Source organism: Musa acuminata, chromosome BXJ2-9 (assembly GCF_036884655.1).
Source record: "Musa acuminata AAA Group cultivar baxijiao chromosome BXJ2-9, Cavendish_Baxijiao_AAA, whole genome shotgun sequence".
NCBI classification, from domain to species: Eukaryota; Viridiplantae; Streptophyta; class Magnoliopsida; order Zingiberales; family Musaceae; genus Musa; species Musa acuminata.
The window spans coordinates 7852039-7876485 of NC_088346.1; the positions used below are offsets into that span (position 1 = coordinate 7852039).

The 24447-nt window shown below is 42.5% G+C and overlaps 5 protein-coding genes across 5 annotated transcripts; 4 read left to right on the forward strand and 1 right to left on the reverse strand.

Annotated features, from left to right (window-relative positions):
• Positions 1-2586: 2586 nt before the first annotated feature.
• Positions 2587-2931, forward strand: LOC135624023 (uncharacterized). Its single transcript, XM_065127494.1, has one exon. The coding sequence runs from the start codon at positions 2587-2589 to the stop codon at positions 2929-2931; it is 345 nt and encodes a 114-aa protein (XP_064983566.1).
• A 2617-nt stretch (positions 2932-5548) lies between these two features.
• Positions 5549-8808, forward strand: LOC135622946 (protein DETOXIFICATION 40-like). Its single transcript, XM_065125317.1, has 7 exons — positions 5549-5896; positions 6188-6819; positions 7048-7104; positions 7302-7540; positions 7615-7733; positions 7897-7983; positions 8357-8808. Exons 1-7 carry the CDS (start codon positions 5615-5617, stop codon positions 8426-8428), a joined length of 1488 nt encoding a protein of 495 aa, XP_064981389.1. The 5' UTR covers positions 5549-5614; the 3' UTR covers positions 8429-8808.
• Positions 8809-9564: 756 nt separating this feature from the next.
• On the forward strand, positions 9565-10431 carry LOC103997660 (15.4 kDa class V heat shock protein). Its single transcript, XM_009418952.3, has 2 exons — positions 9565-9844; positions 9925-10431. Exons 1-2 carry the CDS (start codon positions 9700-9702, stop codon positions 10209-10211), a joined length of 432 nt encoding a protein of 143 aa, XP_009417227.2. The 5' UTR covers positions 9565-9699; the 3' UTR covers positions 10212-10431.
• A 2052-nt stretch (positions 10432-12483) lies between these two features.
• Positions 12484-15657, forward strand: LOC135623397 (putative disease resistance protein RGA1). Its single transcript, XM_065126319.1, has one exon. It carries the CDS (start codon positions 12618-12620, stop codon positions 15540-15542), a length of 2925 nt encoding a protein of 974 aa, XP_064982391.1. The 5' UTR covers positions 12484-12617; the 3' UTR covers positions 15543-15657.
• Positions 15658-16209: 552 nt separating this feature from the next.
• LOC135622947 (TORTIFOLIA1-like protein 1) lies at positions 16210-22568 on the reverse strand. The gene is made up of 6 exons (XM_065125319.1): positions 21485-22568; positions 20426-20617; positions 20178-20262; positions 19372-20093; positions 17691-18557; positions 16210-16582 (listed from the first exon to the last, which is right to left on the reverse strand). The coding sequence occupies exons 1-6, from the start codon at positions 22334-22336 to the stop codon at positions 16388-16390; spliced, it is 2913 nt and encodes a 970-aa protein (XP_064981391.1). The 5' UTR covers positions 22337-22568; the 3' UTR covers positions 16210-16387.
• Positions 22569-24447: the final 1879 nt, after the last annotated feature.

Genomic DNA, 24447 nt, shown 5'->3' on the forward strand with positions numbered 1-24447 from the left:
CCTTGATGATAGAACATCCACATCAGGGTATATTATCTTCCTTGGTGCTCATCCAATCAGCTGGAGTTCTAAGAAGCAAAAGACAGTCGCTCGGTCTACAACTGAAGCTGAATACCGTGCCATTGCTACTACCACTGCAGAACTCAATTGGATCACGAATCTACTCCAGGAACTCAACATCGATTCCACCCCTACAATATATTGTGATAACATTGGAGCTACCTATATGTGCGCTAATCCGGTATTCCACTCCCGCATGAAACATATTGCTATTGATTTCCACTTTGTACGCGATCAAGTTATCCGCCGTCAACTTCGTGTTTCTCATGTTCATACGGCTGATCAATTGGCCGACTCATTTACGAAGCCTCTAGCTCGTAAACTTTTTGCATTACATCAGTCCAAGATTGGCCTCCTTGATCGGAGCACCATCTTGCGGGGGCATGATAAGTAGATGAGATTTCCTAACTGTTTGAGGAAATCTCTCTACTCTGTTGAGGGAAATCCTCTAATCTGTTGAGGAAAATTCTCCCTTCTAACCTGTATAAAAGGAAGGAGGATATGTTAATAACAATCAACTACTTCTACAACTTGTTTATCTATTTATTTTCTAACACCAATTTGGGGTGAAGGACGGACTTCAAAGATAATCTCATCAAGCTAAAGACTTCTCAAAATTCAGTCCGTCACCAGCAAAGCCGAGAATCCGTGGATCAAAGATGAAACAGTATGCCAAAGTATTGGTGATACAGCTCGAAGAGGCGGCTTGTGACGCTGAGGGTTTACTGGACGAGTTCCACTACCGAGTTCTACAGAAGCAGCAGATGGAGAAGCAAGGAGACGAGGCAAGTTATCAATCACCATCTTCTTCTAATCTCCCTCCAAAGAGAAAGAGAAGAGCTTCATCATTTGATGCTGTTACAATAAGCTTTTTCGGTAGAGAAGATAATGACGATGATGTGTCTAAAATACGGGAAATCCAGGGAAGAACAGATAGGTACGCGACTGTAGCAGAGAAAGTCTTTGGTCCGTCATATGAAGAAGATAAGAGTCGATCGAAACAGAGGAAAGCCTCGGTGAATCGAAGTACAAGTTCCATTTTGGCTGAAACTCAAGTGTTCGGACGAGACAGAGAGCCGGAACAAGTTCTACCATTGTTGTTGAAATCACCCGATCGATCCCGATCCAGCAACGACGGCATCGCTGTGTTGACTATTGTTGGCATCGGAGGGGCCGGAAAGACCACTCTTGCTCAGCTAGCCTACAATGATGAGCGAGTGGGGGAATATTTTCAGCTTCAGATTTGTGTGTGTGTATCTGAAGACTTCAACAAGGAGAGGCTAACGTAAAAGATCATATCTGCAACAGGAGAGAAGCATGATTACGAGAACTATGATATGCTTCAAGTAGTCGATGATGTATGGAACGAGGACAGACACAGATGGGGAAGGTTTTGTGCACTGTTAAGATCGGGAGTAGCAGGCAGCAAGATCTTGGTAACGACTCGCTCGGCAAATATTGCTGACATGGTTGGCAGCGAGGAAGCAATCCATCTAAGTGGCTTGGATGAAGATAGCTACTGGGAATTCTCCAAGATCCTGTTGTAAATTCTGTTCAAGCGGTGACGTTCGACAGGGAGGAACAGTAACTGTTGCGAAGCCTCACGGCTCTCAAGATCCTACAATTGTCCACCAGTAGATGGATAGATCATTTTTCATGGCTGTAATGAATAATCCTAATGCATGCACTGCAGACCTAAGCAGGAACCGAGATAAGTTCGACTTGTACTCTAAAAGGCTAAGATCCAATATTATGCTTGATCCAATGACCAGGTTATACTCCCATCAGTAATAAACATCTTGTTTACCTAATTAACACATGCTGTGTCGCATCATATCATCTTAAATCTTCACATTTATTCCAGTTTGACAAAACTGTTCTCATCAAAATTACGGTATTCCTTGACGTTTCTTGGTTCGATTGAAACGTCTAATTCGAAGCCATTTAGTAGTTGATGTCGGCAAACTGCACATCCGCCCATCTTTAATTCACAACCAATAGCATCTCAGTCATGGCCCAAAAGTCAACTCCATCGCCTTAAATTCGTCAATAAAAATGAATAACGAATTATTTATTTACTTAATAAATAAGATATTTACCGACGAGCTTCAACAGCGAAGCACTCGACGGCCGGATTGGAGCTGCCCTGACGGTTGGCCTTTCCCACGGACGATCGGCGCAACGGGTCGTTTCACACCGTGTCGGTGTCGGCGGGCCCCGACAGCCAACAATGCGACAGCGCCGACGCCAGCCGTGGCCGAAGCAGGCACGTTGCTGAACTGGCTTTCGTCATCGTCGCCACGTGGGACTCGATCCAACGGTGGCGTTCCATTCTCTAGATCAGATTTGACCCTCTCCTCCTTTAATTTCCGCACATTTGATCTCACGTCATCGAAGTATTTAACTTTCTTTATTCTGCCCCTCTATAAATAGAGACTCCTTCCGCGTGCTGCTACCTCTTCAAACATCCACGTTCTGAGCGAAAAGAAGCTGCTTTCAACCCGGATTGCCAGGAAGAGAAGAGAGATGGGGAACTGCGTCGGCTTGCAGAAGCGGGTCGGTGGGGTCGATGAGGATGATTTCTGGGGAGCCATGGGGCAAAAGAGCTCCGGGCGTCGCGGAACGCAGCAGGATGAAGCCAAGCTTTTCTTGGAACCGGAGGGGGAGGAGGGAGGCGCCGGCTCGACCGAGATCAAGATCAGGATCAGCAAGAAGCAACTGGAGGAGCTGCTACGAGGAACAAGAGGCAAAGAACGGCCGCTTCAACAACTCCTTGCCGATCTCATCAGCACGGGCGAGACCTGGGAACACCATGATCAAGAGACGCACTGGAGGCCGAGTCTACAGACCATACCTGAGGTACCCGAGTAAGCTGTTGATCTGAAGATGATGACGACGCATGCTTGTCTTACAAGAGTGTGTCTTGTTCAAGATAGGGTTCATACTTGTATCCCCCTCTTTCTCCAATTTAATGTGTCATATACAGATCGTAGATTAGATGATGTAAAATAAATTACGAGGGAGGACATACAAAAGATGTTTTAGAGGATTATTGAAGAGTTTTGATGTTTACATTTTAGGTGAATATATGTGTATTATTTATTACATATTTATTACATCTATTATTTAGGTGAATATATGTGAAGTATCAAACTAGAGATGGATTAAATAGCAGGATGCCACCATGCAAGAGAGATACGAATGGTTTGGTGGAACTTTACCACCTGGAAGAGGTGGTGGCTTAAGCCAATTCTTTGGCTGTTTAAGACTAATCTACTGCGCTCCGGTTTGCCACCTTACTGTTGAGAAAATGGAGCTCTTTCTTGGGAAAAACAAGACGGTGGTGAAGGCTAACAATCTCTTCGTCTAAATGCTTCGCAAAAACAAAAAAAATTAGAGTGGATGAAATCCTCCTATCTCTGCTGTTTTCTACGATTCCGCAGTTGTATAAGCGAACTTGCAAGCTACTCAATTTTCCTGTTCTGAATTAGAAGATTTCATGCCGTGTTGTTCTTCGGAAGGTGTACTCAATCATACATTTATATAAACTTTTTTTAGTCAAATAGAAGCTACAGGAAGAAGATATGCATGGTAGAAAATAGTCGCAGTAAGAATAAACCAGAAAAGGAACGACAAGCAAGCAAGCAAAGAAGATTTCTTCTTCGTAGAATGATTTAACTATTTGTTATTGTGGAAGCTTTTCAACAGCTAAGATTATACACATTTACTTGCATTCTCTAATTAAGACCATGACATCTTAAAAGTCTATTATAGATCAGACGTTGAATCCGACGAGATATGTTTGACTTGAATAACTCTCAACCGAAGGCCCTGTAAAGGAAAAACCTGATCGTTTCTATGGGTTACTATGGTCGTGAAAACCTTGCTGCTCGTGAAGTCAAACATTTAGCATGCATGGAATCGTCTCATGCTACGTGCGTCATTGCTGAACACAACAGTAGAAACCATGGACATAATAGATGAGTTGACTTGGAAGTATCACATCATCAAAGGCTCGCAGGTGCCACGTTCTCAAAGCAACGTGCCATGAAGCAAACCAAGATAAGTATCGATTGCTTATTTACAGTTTTTTCTAAGCATGCATCATCTATTCCTTCTTCGATAACAACAGATTTCAAAGATCATCGTCACACGTTATGGACCAGTCTTGGTAGCTACGTACATCTGCAAGGTCAAGGGTTTTATATACATCCCTCCACCTTAGCCGTATATCACAAGCAAAATGACGGCTTACCAATCTAGAAGCTTATTAATCAATGAGAAAAATGTTATTCATATCACAAACCATGAAGATCCATCAAAAAAGAAACGAATACACGCCTGAAGAATTGCTTCTGTACATATGCATACGTGAGATGATATTGGACCGTATGCTTGCTTGAGAACAGTTTGTGATCCGACATAAAGATAATTATTGATGTCCGTGTCTTTTGGTATGTTCATACTTTGTACAGCATATAGAGGGACGACCGAAGACTTAATAGTCGCATTTTAGTTAGATTGGTGATCGCTTTAGGCTTGTAAATAAAGGTTGTGTCATGAGGACACGTGTAAGAGATTTTCGGTCTGTAGTGGATCATTTTACCTTTTGTTGTGTAATTATTCAGAGCTTGTAAAGTCTGTTTGTAATTTGCATTGTCTATGAAGTGTTTTCAGAGATGTTTGCTTGTGGATCCAGAGTGAAGCGTTCTCTCTAACCCGTTTTCTCTTTTGTTGGTCCTAAGGGACAATGGGAGGCTTCGGAGAGGTTGACCTTTGCGGACAGACACGCAAGGGTGCCGCATGACTTAGGCAAAACCATCTAAGTCCGTAACAACATGGTCTCAAGGAAACAAACTAAAGAAACAAAATATTGCAAAAGCTATGAGATGTTTTGAGGGTCAGAATCTCTTTTGGATATACAACCTAAACCATCATATCTTGGATCAATACAGAGCATTAATAAAAGGGACAAACCCAAGACAAGGTGGAAAACTCCGAAGTGCAACATAAAATCTGACAGAACTAGAAGAGACATTAGCATAGGGGTATTCGTGATGCCGATACATGGACTCCAATGTATAGAGGACAATATGAGCATTTGTAGGGTTGCACATAATAATTGAGAACCTGATAGTAACGGAGACGTTTGAAACTTGCCGAGGAGTGACTGAGAAAGATTTGTCCATCCCGTTGATGCCAACATCAACAAAGAGGACGTGAGTGGACTCCATTTGCACAGAGCCGTCGATTCCGATGCACACGAAGAACTGTTAATGAAGAGCATAAAATTGCTTCTCTTGTGGTGCAACATGTACAGCTACTCCATTGGAATTACATGCGGTTAACGAGGAGATCACATAAGGCTACCGTATAAGGACAAACTGTGCCGGTGTTGGAACTCCCTTGAAGCTCACAGAATAAGACACATCAAGATATGGTCATGGATGATAAGATAGATGGGAATCGGGTGGACCACATGTTCATGTTCCTTTGCAGCCCAAGGATTCCAGTTTTCTTATACCACGGTGTACACTAGCTCTCCTTGTTTGCCATGGCCGGCGATCATGGCGGTGAAGCCACACACGGCTCCAGCCGCCGGCTGGAGAGCATACTTACAGACCTAACTATGCCATGGCCTCGCCGACTCTGGTCAGCCACCACCGTCGAGATGCAGCTTCTCTTCCCCCTCGCTGCTCCCGCCGTGGTCGTCTACATGCTGAACAACCTTCTCTCGCTCGGCACTCAGGTCTTCTCCGGCCATCTCGGAAACCTCGAGCTCGCCGCCTCCTCCCTCGGAAACAACGGGATCCAAATCTTCGCCTACGGCCTCATGGTAAGGCATTCCTCCCCGTAGACCTTACAGCAACACGACATCCAAATTTCTACTACAATGCTACTATATTACACCTGTAAGTTGCTGCTTCATGACATTTCAAATTGATGATTTTACCACCATACATGATGTTTGATATCCGTTATGAATAATTAGAGAATTTGATGATCATAAGACTTAGTAAAAGAAATTATAACTGATATGGTCAACAATTTTTTTTGGATTTTTGGATAAATTCATATTTTCCGAACTTGGATTAAAGTTTTTAATCTTTTTTGCATGACATATCAGCTAGGGATGGGGAGTGCCGTAGAGACGCTGTGCGGACAAGCCTATGGCGCGCACAAGTACGAGATGCTCGGCATATACCTGCAGCGCTCGACGGTGCTCCTGATGGCGACCGGAATACCACTCGCGGTGGTATACGCCTTCTCGAGGCCGCTACTACTACTCCTGGGGCAATCGCCAGAGATCGCAACGGCCGCGTCGATATTCGTGTACGGCCTCATCCCGCAGATCTTCGCCTACGCCGCCAACTTCCCGATCCAGAAGTTCCTGCAGGCTCAGAGCATCGTGACGCCGAGCGCGTGCATCTCCGCCGGCGCGCTGGCGGTGCACCTGGTGCTGAGCTGGGTGGTGGTGTACAAGGTTGGTTTGGGCTTGTTGGGGGCCTCCCTGGTGTTGAGCCTGAACTGGTGGATCATAGTTGCGGCCCAATTTCTCTACATCGTGACGAGCCGGCGGTGCCGGTTCACGTGGACCGGGTTCAGCTGGCAGGCGTTTGCCGGCCTGCCAGAGTTCTTCAAGCTGTCGACGGCGTCGGCGGTGATGCTCTGCCTGGAGACGTGGTACTACCAGATCATGGTCTTGATTGCTGGTCTGCTGAAGGATCCTCAACTGGCCCTGGATTCACTCACGGTGTGGTGAGAACTTCAACTGCTCGCCTATTGTTCTGAAATCTTGGATATAAATCATGTTCGTAGGTGCTGAAAAGAGAGTAATTATCAGAGAGGAACTCGTTAGATCATGATAATATGATGATAGCAATTTTTAGTGATGCTGATGTTGCATAAAGAACGAGGCATGTTGGATGATGACGGTAACAATATTCATAGTATTTGATTGACTGAAGTGCTTATTGCTATATGCAGCATGAGCATTGCCGGGTGGGCGTTCATGATCTCAGTCGGCTTCAATGCAGCTGCCAGGTCTCTCCTTTTCCATCCTCTCCTGTTTCACGCAACTTAGAAGAGCAATGCTAATGGAGCCCAAGATAGGACACTGATGGTGTTCGACCATACGTCCCACAAAAGTCCTGTTTAAAAGATCATATTTATATCTTCTACAAGATCATATTTTAAGGCAAAGGAACGCTCGAACTGATCTCATTCTCTTGAACTGGCAGCGTGAGAGTTGGCAATGAGCTCGGCGCCGGTCATCCGAAGTCAGCGGAATTCTCGGTGGTGGTGGTAACAGTGCTGTCTCTCATAATATCCTTGATAGTAGCTACGATCATGCTCTGCCTTCGCCACTACATCAGCTATGCTTTCACGGAGGGTGAGACGGTGGCCCGTGCTGTCTCCGAGCTCTCCCCCCTGCTCGCCGCCACCCTCGTTCTTAATGGCATCCAACCTGTGTTGTCCGGTTATCACCGCACTCTGCTGCATAAACTTCCACTGATATAACTGCAATTTAACTGGTATACATGATAAATGCAGGTGTGGCTGTCGGGTGCGGATGGCAAGCAATTGTAGCATACGTAAATGTGGGATGCTATTACTTTGTAGGAATTCCACTTGGCATTCTCCTTGGCTTTAAGTTTGATCTAGGAGCAAAGGTACATGCTGCTGCATTATTTTCATCACAAAGTTCATCGAAATGTTCGAGTTACTCCAAATGGTCATAACTATTAGAGAAAAGAAATATTTTGTGCATCCAAGGCCTTTACATTCATCAGTAACGAGCTCAATTTGCATGCCTAATCACCTTGGCATGTGCAGGGCATATGGGGAGGCATGCTTGGCGGAACACTCATGCAGACCTTCATTTTGATTTGGGTTACTTTCCGCACAGATTGGAACAAAGAGGTATGTACTTTTTCCTGTTCAATTATCTTGTCGATTTCTTTCTGTAATTGTTGCATCTGATCAGCTGGTGCTACACTGTGTTATATTGCTAGCTTAAAGGATAACTTGCCTGACCAATTTAAATCAATTTTAGACGGTCTGTTTCATTGCTCTTTTCGATGATAGGTGAGATTATAGGAAATTCAAGTCATTTTAGTCACATTCAATGGAGTTGATCTTCCATCCCAGTGCTCCAAAATTGATTTTATATGAAGTGTCAACTTGCAAATTGACAAGTCAATAACTCATTCAGTAATTCTGAGAAGAGGTTAAAAATGTGATGGATTTGTCTTGAAGTCCTGGAAAATTGTTGGATGTGTTTCTGGCAATGCAGGTGGAACAAGCCATGAGAAGACTAGACAAATGGGAGGACACGAAGCAACCTCTGCTGAGCAATCTTGACTAGGAAACAGATGACAGAATCAGCCTTCCTAGTTATGGTACATCTCCATTGACATCACAATTTACGTGGTGTCATCCATTACCTATGACAACATTACCAGCAGCAAGCTAGTATCTGAAGACAGAGAGACCCTCAAAAGAATGAAAAGAAGAAAGCAAGAAAGTAGATGGGTTCCCTCAAGTTTCTCCTAGAAATGGATCTATCAGTGTGTTAGCAGTTATGTCCTAATCTTGGGCATTACAAGCTAAACAAGTACATAGTTATAGAATGAAAAATCATAAGACAATTTGTAAATTCGTGTGCATCTTGATGTCACAATGAGCTTAATTTCTGCAACAGTGATTGAATTCAGGATGATGATCAATTAATTCTATTGGACTGTACTTTCAAGTCTGTTAATGGTGGCTTCACAGGACTACAAGATCTTCAAATCCTATAAAATAAAGCATTGGAATCTAAATATTGTTCCTATGTATAATTTGCATAACTGAGCTTTAGTTACATTATTCTGAACTAAATTGGAGTTGGGTTTCATATTGTATTGCTCCAATATGTCTGAACTTAACATTCTGCTTAAAGGCATACAGCGGTAGGCAACCTATTTTTTTTTATTAGATCACCAGAAACATACATCTATTAGATTATCCTCTGTCAACATCTTGACATGACATACCAACCAATCAATCGTTTTGATCTTATCCGCGAGGAAAATATATCTAACATGTGTTGTAATGCACTTATCCGAAAACTTATTCATCAGATGTAGACTAGATAAGGTCGGCAGAACAATTTTACCTACTCTCCCTCAAGCGTCGGAAGGAAAACTCACTTGTAATCATTGATTAGAAGGCATTTGTGATCTACTAACTATCGATCGATCTCAGAGCAGAAGATTAAGAATTAAGCAAGAAAGCAAAAGGAAAGGGAAAAATACTTGGGAAGATCTTTTGAGGAGGACAGGAAGCCTTTGCGTACACAACAGATATCTCCCAGCCGCCAACTCCCGAAGGCTTATCTCTAGATCTTTTTTTATGTGCAGAATCTAGTTGAAATCAATTATGTCCTCGCTAGATCTTAAGCAAGATTCCTTTTTTGTGGCCAAAACTTGACCGCGAGAAGCACCCTCGGTACTGCAACACTCGACTCCCAGTGGGGCGAGCTCTGGCTATTAGTACCGCCCAAGAGTCACAGACGGGCTATCCGTAGCCCACCCGATTGCTTCCTCTTCCTTACAAATACTCCTCACGTTGGCTCCTGCTATTACCATCATCGAGATGGAACTCTACTACCCGATCCAGTCCTCATGGCCCCTCTTCCCCGCTCCTCACTTTTTCTCGTCATCGGACTCCGCCACTCGGCAAAACTATGTGCACTGGACGGAAACGCCCGAGTCGCATCGCTTCAGTGCAGACTTGCCAGGTAACAGAGGCTCTTTTCCTCGTCCATTCTTCGTTTGGGATGGCGGGTGAAGCTCAGAATTTGCGTTGGTCCGTATGCAGGGGTGAGGAAGGAAGAGATCAGGGTGGAGGTGGAAGACTCGCGGTACATGGTGATCAGGACGGAGCGGCGGGACGACGACGGCCTCGGCGAGCCGGCGCAGAGGGAGAGGAGGGGATTCGTCAGAAAGTTCCGGTTGCCAGAGACGGTGGACATCGACGGGATCACGGCGGCGTACGAGGATGGCGTCCTGACGGTCACCGTCCCGAGATTGGTGAGTCGCCGGAGGCTCCAGCTCGATCTCGAGGATTTGGCAGATGCGAGCCATGCGGTGGCCCGCGCCGCTTGAGAACGTATTAAGCATATGATTTGATCCGCGTCGCGACTGTCGTTTGATGAAATGTCTGCGACAGTTAATAGCTCAACATTGTTTGAAGATGGCCGTGTGAGGATTTAGTATTCATTTCATGCAACTACTGGAAGTTAAGAATCAGTCATTTATCCTTGGAGTGTATTGTATTTTGTTTACGAATTGATATCTACATAAAGAAATCACGTCGTCGTGAAGAGATACGGAGCTTTTGAGTGGGATAGTGACATTAATTTCAAGCAGTCGGGAGATATCAATGGCAGAGGAGATGAGCTGAACAACTTGATAGTTATTATATCATTCATTTGTCCTTGTTAGGTTCTCAAGTTAAGGGGTGTCGATAACGTGAGGGCTGCCAAGTTTGACTAGGTTGAGTGGACTTATCAGAGTGACATCCTGTTTGATTGACATATCAGAGTGAGTGATGATGAGATCTACAATAGGATATGATATACCGTTTGATTGTCTTTGTATTTGGAATTATATTTATCGAGCTTATTATTAAGTTTTTCTTATTTTTATTAGCATCTCTATTGATTTTGAAAATAGACTATGACATTTAAGATAAAAAGATGATGAACAAATGAAATAATAAATTATTTAACACGATGACGGAAGTAAAATACAATTTCAAATATAATTTCTTATTTTATTATCGAATAATTCACCAACAACTATAGTTTAAGTAGAAAAATATATCGAAAAGATGATAGACATTAATGGTTCATAGACAAGATATAAAAAAAAATATAACATCTTGATTAGACCCACGTCAAAAAGTAAAAAAAAATATTAAGATATTAATTTTGATATAAAATCTTAAAAATATATATATATTATTATTAATTTTGATATAAAATCTTGATTAGTGACTTAGATAAAATAAAGTTGATAGATCAATTAATTCATCGTCGTGAAAAAAAAAATTATAATAAATTATTTTTCATGCACAAAGTAATTATGATTTTAAAAAATTATAAAAAAAATTTGAATTAATTTATTAATTTCCAAACTTATGCTTTGGAAGATAGTTTAAAGTCCTTGTTGGAAGAACTCAAAAAAACAAAAAACAAAAGAGCAGTCTATTTTCCTCCATTATCCCATCAAAAATTCTAAATCAGGAAACACATTAGTATGATTTGGATTATACCGATAAGGATTATATATTGTGGTATTTATTTAAAAATAGTTTCTTCTGTGCTCTAACATAAAGATGTCGTAGTCATTCATATTACTATGATTTTTATTCTTATCCGTCTATCCACAGCCCCTCAACTCATTTATTTTTTAAAAATTTAATTTAAATTATTTATATTATAAGAATGATAAGATCATTTAGTTCTACATTAATTAAAGAATGTGAAAGCAAGGACTCATAAGTCTCTTTCTTATTTTCAAATGTATTTTTTAAAATTCACATATTCCGAAAGGATAAAAAAGGATTTGGCCGACAATTATTGAAGCTTATTTCACTAAAATAATTAGCCGCCATGACTCTTTCTTCCATCGTCACATGTTGATGCTACGAGGAAATAGAAATCAACAATCGAAGCTACCTTGGCACTTGTTAGATCGGTAAAAGCTCCTTCTGCGCCACAAAGAAGCTCTTGGACGAAGGATCAGCTGTGCGCTGAAATGTCGTTCGTACTGACAGCCTTCGGATGGCTCGGTGAGCACTTCATCGGGAGCTTGGTCGAAAAGTTTGCAGATTTTACGGTGCAGTTTGGGGCGGAGGAGGGGCTGCAAGATGATCTCATCAAGCTAAAGACTTCCCTGCACCAGATTCAGTTCATCATCATCCAAGCCGAGAATATCTGGATCCAAGATCAGGAGTTGAGAGGGAGATTCAATGAGTTGCTGATCCAGCTCAAGGACGAGGCCTACGATGCTGACCACTTACTGGACGAGTTCCACTTCCGAGTTCTGCAACAGCAGGCGGAGCAACGAGGAGACAAGGCAAGTCACCAATCATCTTCTTCTTCTAGTCTCCCTCCGAGGAAAAAGAGAAGACTTTCATTGCTTGGTGGTGTTACCATCGGCTTTTTCGGTGGAGAAAATAATGACGACGATGTGAACAGAGTAAGGGAAATCCAAGGGAGGTTAGATAGACTTGTAGATGCATTCCAGAATGTCATAGCTTCGTTAGATGCAGACGGCAGAAGAATCAAACAGCTGGAAACATCGGAGACTCGAAGAACAACTTCCGTTCCAATTGCGACTCAAATGTTCGGACGGGACAAAGAGCTGAAAGAACTCGTAGAACTGCTGTTGCAATCGCCCCATGGATCCCCGGCTAGCAACCATAGCGTCTCTGTCTTGGCAATTGTCGGCATCGGCGGGGTCGGAAAGACTACTCTTTCTCAGCTTGCATGCATCCACGAGAGCATGGAGAAATATTTCAGACATATGATTTGGGTGTGTGTATCCGATGACTTCAGTGTGGAAAGGATTACCAAAGAGATCGTCGAGTCTGCAACCCAGAGAAAGTGTGATTCCATGAATTTTGACACCCTTCAAAAGAATCTAAAGCGGTTGACATCAGATCGATTTCTACTCGTCCTCGATGACGTGCGCAATGCGGAGAAACACAAATGGGAGAGCTTGTGTGCGCCATTGAGATGGGGAGTAGCGGGAAGCAAGATTTTGGTGACGACTCGCTCGACAAAGATCGCAGACATAGTCGGCCACGAGCAACCGATCCATCTAAAATGCCTGGACGAGGAGAGCTGCTGGGAATTCTTCAAGAAGTGTGCATTCGGATCACAAAACCTCGGAGACCATCCACAGCTGGAAGCCATTGCCAAGAAGATCGTTCGCAAGCTGGGCGGGTTGCCACTTGCAGCAAGAACGCTGGGGGCGCTGTTGAGTGTGAGGATGGAAGAGCAGCATTGGAGAAGCATCATGGAGTGTGAAATCTGGGAACTACCACAAGACGAAGATGATGTCCTGCCAGTCCTCCAGATAAGCTATCAGTATCTTCCTGCACACCTCAAGCGCTGCTTCGCTTTCTGCTCCCTGTTCCCCAAAGATTACCGATTTAATGAAGATCGCCTGATTCAGATTTGGATGGCAGAGGGCTTCATCGAACCCCCAGGAAACATGAGGATGGAGGATTTAGGACGCAATTACTTCCAAGAGCTAGTCAGCAGATCTTTCTTTCAGAAGTCACAAAACCCTCATTGGAGTTACTATGAGATGCACGATCTCATACATGATCTTGCGCGATTGATCTCCGCGGGTGAGTCTTCCAGGCTACGCAATGACAACTCACGCGAGTTCTGTAGCACGCTTCGTCATCTCTCGGTCTTTGCCAAGGATGTGGAATCAGAAAGGCTAATGGAGTTCCCTTACCCTTACAAATTGAGGACCCTAATGTTGTCGTCGGAACGAAGAGTCAAGAGCTATTTGCTGCCTCTTCACTTGCTGGAAAGACTAAAGAACATTCGCGTGCTGACTCTGCAGAACTGCAGCATGAAGAAGTTGCCTGAGACGATTGATGACCTGATACACCTACGGTACCTCGACATTTCGGAGAATACTTCGATTCAGAGGCTGCCCGAGTCATTGTGTGACCTCCACAATCTGCAAACACTGATACTACAGGGCTGTCAGCTACAGAGCTTCCCACAGGGCATGAGCAAGCTGATCAAGCTGAGGAAAATTCATGCAGAAGACGAGATCATTTCCAAGATAAACGAGGTTGGAAAGCTAACTTCTCTTCAAGAACTAACGGCATTCAGTGTGCTGAAGGATCAGGGGCACCAAATCGCACAACTCAGCGGTTTGACGCAGCTCCACGGAACCCTTCGGATTAGAAATCTGGAGAACGTTGGGAGCAAAGAGGAAGCAAGAAAGGCTGGACTGAACAATAAAGCTTACCTCGTTGAATTAGAGCTGGAATGGGTGTCTGACCAACACTCCAACTTGCAGAACAACCAGTTGCTTGTCTCTGAGGAGGTACTTGAAGGTCTGCAACCACATCAAGCTCTCAAAACACTGGTAATCAGAGGGTACAATGGTGCCAGATCTCCCAGTTGGCTGGAGGCAAAACTGCTACCCAACTTGGAAACACTTACACTACAAAACTGTAAAAGATGGAATGATTTTTCATGCATCGGACCGATCCCGCGTCTCAAGGTCCTTCTCATGGAGGGCATGTCGGCAGAGAAAGTGACAGGCCATGGCTTCTTCGGTGCAACAGAACAGGGCAAGTGTTTCCCTATGTTGGAAGAGCTTGTGTTCCGAGACATGGCGGCATTGGAAGAGTTGTCTTGGAACGATGGCGGAGCATTGTTTCCCTGCCTGAGTAAACTCGAAATACAAGAATGCCCCAAGCTTCAGAGGTTGTCTCCTCTTCCTCCTTCGCTTACAGAACTTCAGTTAGGACAAGTTGGGTTGACAGAATTTACCGGACTATGGGAAGGAATCGATGGAAGCAGCATGATTCCGGAGAGCAACCTACGAAATATCAAAACTATTGACATATGGGGATGTGAAGAACTAGTGTCGCTGCCGGTGAAGAGGTTTAGAGAACTCACCTCCCTCGAGAACCTGTCAATACAAAGCTGCCCTGTGCTCATGAGCATGACACGAGATGAGGACATTGAACTACTGCTGCCGCCCTCAGTGAAGCAACTAGATTTGATCGACTGTGGGGATCTCGGCAAATCCCTGCCTGCCTGCCTGCACAACATCACCTCGCTGACCGGATTGGAGATAGGTAGATGTCCATACTTGATGTCTCTTCCAAGGGAGCAGATGCTCCACCTGAAACAACTCGAATGTCTGAGCATCAAGCATTGTGACGAGTTGACATCTGTGGAGGGGCTACGAGTTCTCAACTCCCTCAGATTTTTGACCATCTTCAGATGCCCCAAGCTTCTGGCGAACGAAGGGGACCGGCAAGGGGAGGTCTTGCCACTGGAGCAATTAGAAGTCGACGACACTGCGCTGCTCAAACTGTGGCCCATAAGAGATGCGCTGCAGTCGGTCCGTCATCTCGCAATCAAATCCTCACCACAAACGGCGATGTTCGACGGGGAGGAGCAGGAGTTGCTCCGAAGCCTCACGGGTGTCAGAAACCTGCAATTCTCCGGTTGCGGGAATCTCCAAACCCTGCCGACAGAGTTGCATGCCATTCGATTCCTTCGGACGTTATGGATCGAAGAATGTCCGGAGATCCGATCGCTGCCGGAGAAGGGGCTGCCCACGTCCCTCATGTATCTACAATTCGACGGTTGCCATCCCATGTTGACGGAGCAGCTGGAAAAGCAGGTGGCGGAGATGAAGAGCTCAGGTCGATGGTGGTAAAGGGATCCAAAAGACCTTCGAAGTTCGCAAGGAGCAACTTACGTAATTCTTGTGCCTTTAGCACATCGATTCTATATTTCTTTTGAAAAATTATATTAAAATTATCTAGCCTATATTTTTTGAAAAATTATATTAAAATTTTTATACTTATAAAAATAAAATATTTAACTTTATTTTTTTTAATATCATCGATTCTATCGATAAAAATATCATATATATATTCAGTAATAAATCAAAATAAGATAAATGATCATATTTTTATCAATAAAATCGATGATGAAAAACATAAAATAAAATATTTTAATTTTACAAATATAAAAATTTCAATATAACTATTTTCTAAGACAAAAATATCCTTATTACTCCCTTATATTTGATTTGATATGTGCACCGCTATAATTTTGCTTTTTTTTTTATAGAAAATACACAAACAACAACAAAGCATGTCATGTTTTCAAAAAGTCTGCATATCTCTAGTAGTGATGTACAGAGAGTTCCCTGTTCATGCAAAGATGGAATACATAGTGTCATATGCCATACAAAAGCAGCATTTCTCCCTTAAGGAGTTCACCTTTGTCGAGTTGTGTTTTCAGCTATATGACACATTCGAAGGTTGGGACACACCAAGAGAAGAGTCACTTTTGACACAAAGGAGACAATGGCAAAGTAAGAACAAATTGAGTCTTGATCGTAAGAGAAATATTCTTGAGTATGTGCAGAACAGAGCTCCAGTTTCCCTTTAGATTCAGTTACATTCAGTATACTTTCTTCTGAGGAGCCAAGCAAACCAAAAATTAAAAGGACAAAAATTAACAATTACACACATAGGAGAGATTTGATACAAGCTACTTGACAAGCTGTTGCAAGTTGAGACCCCAGGCTGATGCTAAATGCATCATTAATTGGTCTGGTGCTGCCCCCTCCCAATCCTCTGGTAGGTCAAGTGCAGAAGCTTCATGAAGATTTAACAAAATCTCTCTCTTCCATTCGAGGGGGACTCTAAGGAAGTCGGCTCCATTCTCTACAACAAGATCTGACAACTACAAAATGAAACATAAAAATAATTACAAAACTGCTGCTGCTGTGGCCTCATTGGGCCTCTCCTTTTTTTTCTAGCATTTTAACCAAAAAGAGTCTGTTGTATCTGATTTCTGCTTCCCTCCAAGTGCTGACTGAGAGACCTTATTATCTCAATGAAATAAAGGTAATCGTACTAATTATATCATGGTATCTTATTGCCTTCTCCATAAATTTGTACCCTGTTACTCAATTAGTCCTTTTCAAGATGAACAGTATTTTCAAAGGACCTCCCCTCTCAATCAAAATAATCTGTCTCCAGAAATATGGAAATCTGGCACAAGCTGAGTCAATAAAAATTTAATGTTTGGACAGAAAGGGAAATGGATCTTGGTTGAAAACAGTATGGCGGAGATAATGACTTGAAAACAGTATGGAGGAGATAAGGAACTTTGTAGTATTATGATTATCCACTACAAAGCTCATCTTCTGGCGAGGATCAATGTAGTCAAATGCAAATATTAGAAAAAAAGACAGGTTGTACCATTGAAATCATAATTTTCAGTAAGCTCTTATCCCACAGTTGCTATAAAATGTCAAGAGTACTTGGTGTACAGACTATTATCCAATCCTGCATGGGCTCAGTCCGTAACGGATCCTCGGCTTAAACTTCACAAATGACATAGTGACTATCTTGTGGATGGGTTTGGATGTGTTCCTTTCTTATAAACCATGTTACCTATGCACCACATCTAATTTTAGTCAACATAAAGTTTGTAAACAAATATGATACAACTTCTAAAGCTCCAAGATTGTACTGAAAAAATAATAATTCCTGACACATTATTGTTCCATTAATTCTTCTATTATGTGCATACATCTAGATATGTGCACATGCATGAAACTAACCAACTTGTAAGATTTTTATGCAACTTCTTTCAGCAGTTCACAAAAAACAATGTAGATAGACTAGAAAAAGATTTTATATATACTCACAAAAGAAATCTATAGAATAAGCACCTAATACCTTCTCCATGCACCTACTTAAATATATTTCTACTAGTCATAACATGAAACACATCTTTTAAATCAAACATAATCAATTAAATGTTTCGAGATAATTAATGGTACCTGTTGAAGCCAATTCAATGCTATATCAAACAAGCTTTGCTCCAGAATAAATTGCCCAACTGCGTGCAAGACTTCACTTGCTATTTCACCAGAGAGCTGGTCGAAAACTGGACCTGATTTATCCATTAGCTTTACAAGTAATAAGTCATCACCAGTAGATAGAATCTCTTCATAAGCTGAATCAATGTCACCAACATGAAGTGAATCCATGGCACGAGTCCAAGACGCCCAAAGTGGACCCTTGTCGGGCCCTGGATTATCATCTGTTAAAGCTTCAGCATCTAATTCTGGTACAGCTACTCGTGCTGCATTTCTGGATGTTCCATTGTCTTCCCCAGCTACTCTGATAGCTTCAAGAGTAGCCTCATCCTTTGAGGCTTGCCAAACGCTTCTTGCAGAAGGCCCTTCACCAAGCCTAAACGGTCCTGGTCCTTTGTTCCAAGCCCGCCTACCACTGACTTGATCAGTATCATGCTCGGTTTTGTGTAACCTACCATCCACCGGAACAGCACCAAACCCTCTCCTAGTGTTCATAACACCATTTCTTGAAGCTACATATCCATAGGAATCCCATGCTTCAGATTCCGACCTCCACGGAGAATCTCTTCCCCGAACACCAGTTACCAAACCGTCTGACAAGTGAAACCTTTCACCAACTCTGCCAAACTTTGAGCTGGAGTAATCATGAAGGCCATTGTACTTGCTTGAAGACCTTCCTGGAGATTTGTCAAATCCCAGCATCATATTTCCAACTCTCCTTCCAGATGACATAGCCAAATCATGAGCCATTTCTTCAACAACTCTCTCAAGACCCCTAACTCTATTTTCTAGAGTTACCATACTATCATGGGAGCCACCAATGAAGTCCTGCATTTAAGAATGAAATAAAAGATGAAACACTTGCTACCCATGGACTTGCACATTAGCTGAATGATCAAACAACAAGAAGCAAATCAGTACATCATACAACAAGATGGACAATCCCAAGAACAATAATGTAGGTTCTTTCACAACCATAAAATCCTTGCAAAGCTGCTTTTCTTAAGTGAAAGAACTAAGACCCCTTTTTTGGTTGGAGTTGATAATGTGAAGCATATGAAAATAAACTAAATATGCAAATTCAAGATCTGAGCAAAGATGTAATGATTGATAAATTTAAGCCGAAAAAAAATTAATAATTAATTTAATCTGCACGTGGAGTGATACTCCATCAGTAAGGTAACTTAATGATTGTCATCTATTTTAAGAAAGGAAACAAGTAAGGTACCCTCCAATAAATACGAATAAAAAGGGCATACTCAAGACACAAGGCTCCCGCCAATGTGAGGTCTAGGGAGGGTCAATGTACGCAGCCTTACATTTAAATATTTAAAGAGATTGTTTTTGTAACTTGAACCCTGGTCTCCCAAGTTGCAAAAGAACAATCTTACTGTTATACCAAGGCTTGCCCTCCTTCGAAAAATACAAATGAAAATTATAAAACATTCCTTTGTAAACCAATCATTATCAACTACAAAACTAAACATGAAACCAATTTTTAGAACCTACAATCACAAGACAAAAAATCGAGCATGGATAGTATGCTAAGAGCAATCAATAATAAATGAAGTTTTAAATTATGCAAGAAAAAAATTAAGCATACATGATGAAATATTTAAAATGTAGCAATTTATGGATAAACCTGTAACATATTCATGAGACTGGCTTGTTGCCTCTCTAATTGAGCCAACTGCCTCTGTATCGCAGTCCAATTCGCCCTATTGCTCATAAAAGACCCATCAGTGTTGGCATCAGATCTAGGGACATTTGTACGACCAGGAGAAGGATCTTTCTGACAGACTTCAGTTGTGTCCTCAACATTCAAAACTTTTGCTTTTGATTCTTTTGCCTTAGATCCCCTTTGCTCTGTCCATTTGTCCCGAGCAAAATTATCCAAGTCCTGCACCTTCTTGTAAGGCCCTGGTCGTTTATCTTCATTCCGGTAATTGGCAGTGTTATATCCATGAGTGTCATCTGATTCCTGGAGTGCTGCTCCATCACAGTTTGATGTGCCCGTCGAATCATTACAAGTTACTTCTGATCCTTCTTCACATTGAGAATGGGAAGACTGTAAGCACCTACGAGGTAGCACCACTTCAACAGGAAAGTCATCCAAACTCCTCTTCTCTAGCTTTTGGAAGAATTCTGGATTCAACTCCTTATCGGTTAATGATGGTGCTTTTTTCATTAAAAGCACTGTTGCTTTCTCTAGCATGTTGGTGCCATTTTCTTTGGAGACAGAGTCACTTTCACTAGATGAAAATCCAGCAGATGAAATTTTTAAAGATTCTAACTTTTTGCTAGGGTTAAACCTTTTATGATCTTCCTTTTCTTCATTATCAGTTAAGTCCGAGCTTCTAGAATCTGCAGCATTATTCACTAATTAATGTAAATATGGTGGCAGAAAAATTAATTAAAAGAAACTGGCAAGAAACATAAAGAACATGCCTTTTGTGTCTGCCAAAGTCCCATCTCCTCTAATCTTCTTCCATAGCTGCAGTGCCTCCATCATGCTATCTCTAACAGGTTTTACCTGAAAATTTAATGCAATATAAAGAAATACTTAGCAAAGAAAAATTATCTTAGAGATATTGCTGGTAAAAATCATATTGAGCTAACTAAACTTGTTTCAGTGTTCGTATCATCAGGTACAGGCACCTATACAGTGTTTGGAAAAATTAATAAACCAGGTTTACCTTATCAAAACGGCAGGCCTCAAGAGCAGTTATGGTTGCTGTAGCCCCATCACCAAGAACATGGCTTGAGTGAGAGGCCAACACACAGAGTGTATCAGCAGCTGCCTTACGGGTAGCCCAGTCACTATTCTCAAGACATTCACGAATAGTTTGCAGCACTTGTTGCATGCTCTGAGGACTGATTGCTCCTACCTGAAAACATAACTCACATGATCTATTTTCCGATTGGAGTACCAAATCCAAAATTCTACGATGAGTTTCTAACTCAATCCATCTATTGCTGAAGAAGTTACATATAATAGCTCAAGCAAAAGTATCTTAACTGTTTTATTACCAAGCAAAATAGCTTATTACCAATTCCGAATAGGCAAGTCCATGATTTGTGCTTTAGTTTTCAAAATTCTTGAGACTAAAAACAAAAAATACATATCAGATATTTTTTTGTTCAACACCAATCAGAATTTAAAATAATTATCCTATATCAACCTACTGTTAGAATTAAAGACAAAGCAGGTTCATAGCAAAGATGATGCAGTAGACAGATATTTTGATAAAACTACACAAAATAAATTGTGGAAACAACCAAGAAGTTTATACATTCTCAGATTAGAATCTTACTGTGATCATCTCAACAAAAAGAAGACAAATAAAATTATGTGAAGTAAGAGAAACAGAATGGATATATAAACAAAAAACAAAAACGCCGAATTCTGTCTCCATCTAAAACAGGATTCGATGAAGAAACAAGTGTACAGAAAAAAAAAAACGCAAACAAGCAATACAAGTTTCCAAGATCTGGATTGCAAAGGCAAAGAAAATGGCAGATCTCGTTTGCTTAAATAAGTCAAATAGGGAAAACAACTGAAAAATGAGAGAAAAATGTCATGGATCATAATCTTCAGTTCAAGATTGCATAACGTGGTTTCTTTTGACGGCCATGGTCACCATAGAAAGATATCAAGAAACATAATCCAAAATCAGAGATTCATGCAAACATATCGTCTGCTAAAACAACCTACATTCCTGTTTTATACCAACAGATTAAAGCAATCAACCAACCTGAGCAAGGCTAGAGATGACTGAAAGCAATGCTCCTTTAGCTAGAAAGCTCTGGCCACCAAGCAGCTTACAGATCCTAGGGCACAACTTCTGGAAAACCACTCCTGTCGTCATCACCCTTCCCTCCTCCCTTTGCCCACCACCGCCGACGCCGCCACCTCCAGCAGACTCGACCACCTTCGCGAGGCACATGGCAGCCCCGCCCTGCACCGCCTTATTCTGCTCCCCCATGGCCTCAAACAATGGCTTCACGAACAACGCCACCACCGGAGACGGTCCTCCGCTGCCAGCGCCGTCCACAGGAGCGGCCGCCGCGGCGAGCGAGGGACGGAGATAGAGCGCGGCGAGCGAACCGGCGGCGTCACGGCAGGCGTCGCGAACGGAGGAGTCGGAGGCGGGGTCCTTGAGGCGGCGGACGATGTGGGCCATGATCCTAGGGAGGTGCGCGGAAGCGGCGTCGGTGTGGGAGGCGCAGAGGAGCGCGAGGAGGCGGAGGGACTCGCGGCGACCCACGAGGAAGGAGGGGTTCTTGGACCCGGGCGGGTCCTGGGGGCTGGGCGAGGGCATGGAGGGGTCGTGGATGAGGGCGTGGAGGAGCATGGGGACGCCGTCGGCGGGGAGGGTCCGGATGATCTTCTCCAGGTCGTCGACCGCGATCTGGTGGGTGTCGCGGTCGGAAAGCTTCGACAGCGCCGACAGGACCCGCGATTTGAGTTCCACCATTGCAAGATGGGAGGAAAGGGAGGAAGAAGATTGGGATTTGGAAGAAGAGGAGGAATTGGAGGGGTTATGGGATGGGGATGGGGACTTGGAGAGCTTCGAAGAGGGTCTGGAAATGGAAGAAGTAGCCATTTAAACAGAGGAAGAAAAAGATTGGATTTTTATGCAGCAAGGAAGGAAGGAAGAGGAAGCAATGTAAAGAAATGGAAGAAGTTGAGAGGTTTGAAATGGAAGGAGGAAGATTAGGGAATGGTTAAAGAGGGATTGGGAGATTTAAGAGGGGGTTTTGGATTGGGGATCTTGTCATGGGGTTTGGAAGAGGGAGAGGAAGAGGAGGAGGGGAAGAAATTTGGGAGGGGATGACAGGGGTGTGAATTGTGAAAGGTATTAATAGAATAAATGCAGGGCTTGGCTTTGTGTGGCAGCCCATGGTGAGGTGAGAGAGTTAAATAAAGTGACATATTGACATATAAGAAAGGAGAGAGAGAGAGAGAGAGACCAGCATGGTGGGTAGGGGTAGGGGTGTCCATCCACTAAATGAAGAGGAGCAGTCCCTATTGATAGAGGATGTGTGTTCTTTTGCCCATGGGAGATCCCATGTCATTGTTCTTTTGTTCCTTCTTCCCCATTGCAGATGCCAGTGATACTTCTTCCAGCCACTGGTTGGATTACAATCTGAAGCTAATCCAATTGTTTTGGTATTCCCTTTACCATTGTGCAGATGTCATGTCCTTGTTAAGCCTCCATTGGGCCACTGGAATGATGTGCACAAACCTTCTTGACAATCAAGAATTATGTAAGCAACTCAGAGCAATGTTTAAGGCAAATACATGAATTATATGTTTTATGCTGGAAAGATCCCCTGAGCTAGATTAGATGCCTGGTAAATGTCATCTTCTCCTTTTGGAATTCACAAGGCTTTGACTTTGGTAGAAGAAAAGAAATGAAAATTACTGTAGATTTAAAATTGCATCTTAAGCTCATTTTTAAAGGCTTTTTTTTCCTTGAAGAAAATAAATAATCTGCATGTGGTATGTGCTTTAATTTAATTGAGCAGAAGCTTAACTACAGATCTACTACATCTGAGTTTGTTTGACTAACTTCTTTGTGATAAACATAGCAGAGATCCAGAGATGAGTCAGAACAAAGTGGAACATGGAAAGGCATAGCAGACAAGATAATTTGGAAGAAGTGCTTTCATAAATTGCATGAAAAGCTGCCCTGTATGTAGTCAGTCAGGTACTAACTACTCTTCAGAGCTAAAGGCAAATCAGAGTACTCAGTTTGCACATACATACAAGAGAGCACACAAATTCAATGGTGGCTGAGGGTCATGCCCTGCCATGGATCTTTTCATGTTAGGTGGTGAGCCTATTTAAGAAGGTGCATAAATTCTATCACATGATTGGCATCTATGAACATTTCACATGATAAGAGGTTCACTGCTACCAACCTTTTGATTAAGAAACATAACCTTTGTTTTCAGTATACAAATGCCACTGGGAGTTGTAGCTGTAACTAAGCATTGGCTGCTGAACTTACTACAAGTTGCCAGATGAAAATGCTTGTTTACTCACAGCTCAGTAAAGAAGAGATTGGTAGAAGATCATGCATCAAGTGTTGCATTTAGGTTGGTGAAAACATATCATTAGTTTTTGCTACCAAGCAAAGAATTGCTGGAGGTGTAATCCAAGTAATGCAAACATATGATGAGGCCAGCTTAAGTCCATATTTCTCCACGTCCTCTTTCCACTATAATTTCAATTGCTTTGTTGAAAGCAACTTAATTGGCTCTATATTACACATTATTTTGGGTGATACAACACTGAAGACACATATCATTTGTTGACATCATATTAGGAATCAATCCTGCATGGTTCAGACATTAAAAAAAAAAAAATTGGATCAAAGTGTAATGTCACACATCTTTCTAATAGTTTCGATCAAAATAATGGGAATGAGCCAGAGTCCTGGAGTCAACAAAATGAGAGCCCTTTCTTTCATGGGTAAATGGACCCAGTCCTGGCATGATCTATCATTGTCCTACATGTACCAATGTGTGCTCCTTGGACTGATACATGCACGTCCAAGCATTTAGAAAGGGGACCGTTCATGTGAGTGAGTTGCACAGTGAGACTAGCGATTGGTGGCGGGTCACTTGAGAGGAGGAATCCGATAGTTTTGTTCCCCTGTTCTTATGACACAACTAAACCCAATGTTAGAACAAGTGATTCTATCGATAG